Below are 1,185 nucleotides of genomic sequence, written 5' to 3'. Positions count from 1 at the left end.
ATCCCAACGGGAACATCCCTGTCCCCATCCCAACAGGACCATCCCTGTCCCCATCCCAACAGGACCACCCCCAATCCCACCCCGCACTCACGTGGACAGGTCCAGCCACACCGCGATCTCCCGCGTGTCCAGCATGATCCCGATGGCTTCGAAGGTGATGGTCAGCTCTGCCTGCGGGCAGGGAGCGGCTCAGCCGGACCCCACCCTCTGAGCCCCCCAGGAAGGGCCGGGGGGCAACTGGGGGGCCGCTCTCACCCTTTGGTTCCTCTTGAAGGGGTTTCCCAGCTCGCACAGCACCGTCTCCCCAAAGGTGCAGGCTCCGCTCTGGGGGGGGGCAAGAGGGTCAGGACCACCCTGGCCGAGCCCAGCTGGCCCCAGTGGGGCTCAGGGGGTCCCCCCGTACCGGGCGGACGGAGGAGGGCAGCAGGCTGGGGGGCACGGTGACGTTGAGCAGCGCCTCGTGGGCGTCCTCGCCGTTCCAGGGCGTGCTGGGGACGTTGGTGATGTTGATGCTCAGGTGCAGCTTCCGCACGTCCCGGCTGTACTGCAGCACCTGGGTCCCGTTCACCCTGCGCGGGGAGAGCGGGGTCAGGCGTTCCTGGAGGACAGGGACACCCCCGGGGGGACAGGGACACCCCTGGGGGGACAGGGACACCCCCAGGGGACAGGGACACCCCCACAGGGACAGGGACACCCCCACGGGGACCAGGGGACGTGCAGGGCCCCGTGGCACCTGGGCAGCGCCTGGTTCTGCTCAGTGACGAAGCTGCTCCGGAGCTGGAGGTTGCTGTAGCACTGGTTGTCAGATCCACATTCCTTCTGGAACTCGATCTGCAGGGACAGGGATGTCCCCTGAGTCCCTGTGACCCCTGGGACACCCCAGAGTGTCCCCCCACGTCCCCCCACGGGGCACACCTTGGTCTCGTTCTCGTGGGACTGGTCCTGGTTGAGGACGGGGAAGGCGTCCAGGGAGTGGGGGCCCAGCTGGAACGTTCTGGGCCTCTCCAGCAGCGAGTAGTTCATGGAGAGCACGATGGGGTGCAGCTTGTCCCGGACATTGTCCTGCGAGGGGTGGGAATCACACAGAGATCCCTCCCTGGGACCTCAAACTCAGCCCCAGCCACGACTGGGGGGCTGCTGCCAGCCCAGGGAGAGAGCACTCGGCACAGGGATGGAGGGACAGAC

The 1,185-nt window shown here is 67.5% G+C and overlaps 1 protein-coding gene across 1 annotated transcript in view; it reads right to left on the bottom strand.

Annotated features, from left to right (window-relative positions):
- ITGA3 (integrin subunit alpha 3) overlaps positions 1-1,185 on the bottom strand; it is a 10,868-nt gene that overhangs the window by 3,885 nt on the left and 5,798 nt on the right. Inside the window, exons 12-16 of the mRNA XM_015615800.3 lie at positions 916-1,096; positions 734-831; positions 404-569; positions 256-324; positions 92-171 (exon numbers count right to left, since the gene is read on the bottom strand). Coding sequence (XP_015471286.1) covers positions 92-171; positions 256-324; positions 404-569; positions 734-831; positions 916-1,096 — 594 coding nt within the window. The remainder of the gene's footprint in view (positions 1-91; positions 172-255; positions 325-403; positions 570-733; positions 832-915; positions 1,097-1,185) is intronic.

Source organism: Parus major, unplaced genomic scaffold (genome assembly GCF_001522545.3).
Source record: "Parus major isolate Abel unplaced genomic scaffold, Parus_major1.1 Scaffold273, whole genome shotgun sequence".
In the NCBI taxonomy this organism is placed as follows: Eukaryota; Metazoa; Chordata; class Aves; order Passeriformes; family Paridae; genus Parus; species Parus major.
Note: the sequence above shows the minus strand (reverse complement) of the source record. Positions and strands in the feature narration are given on the sequence as shown.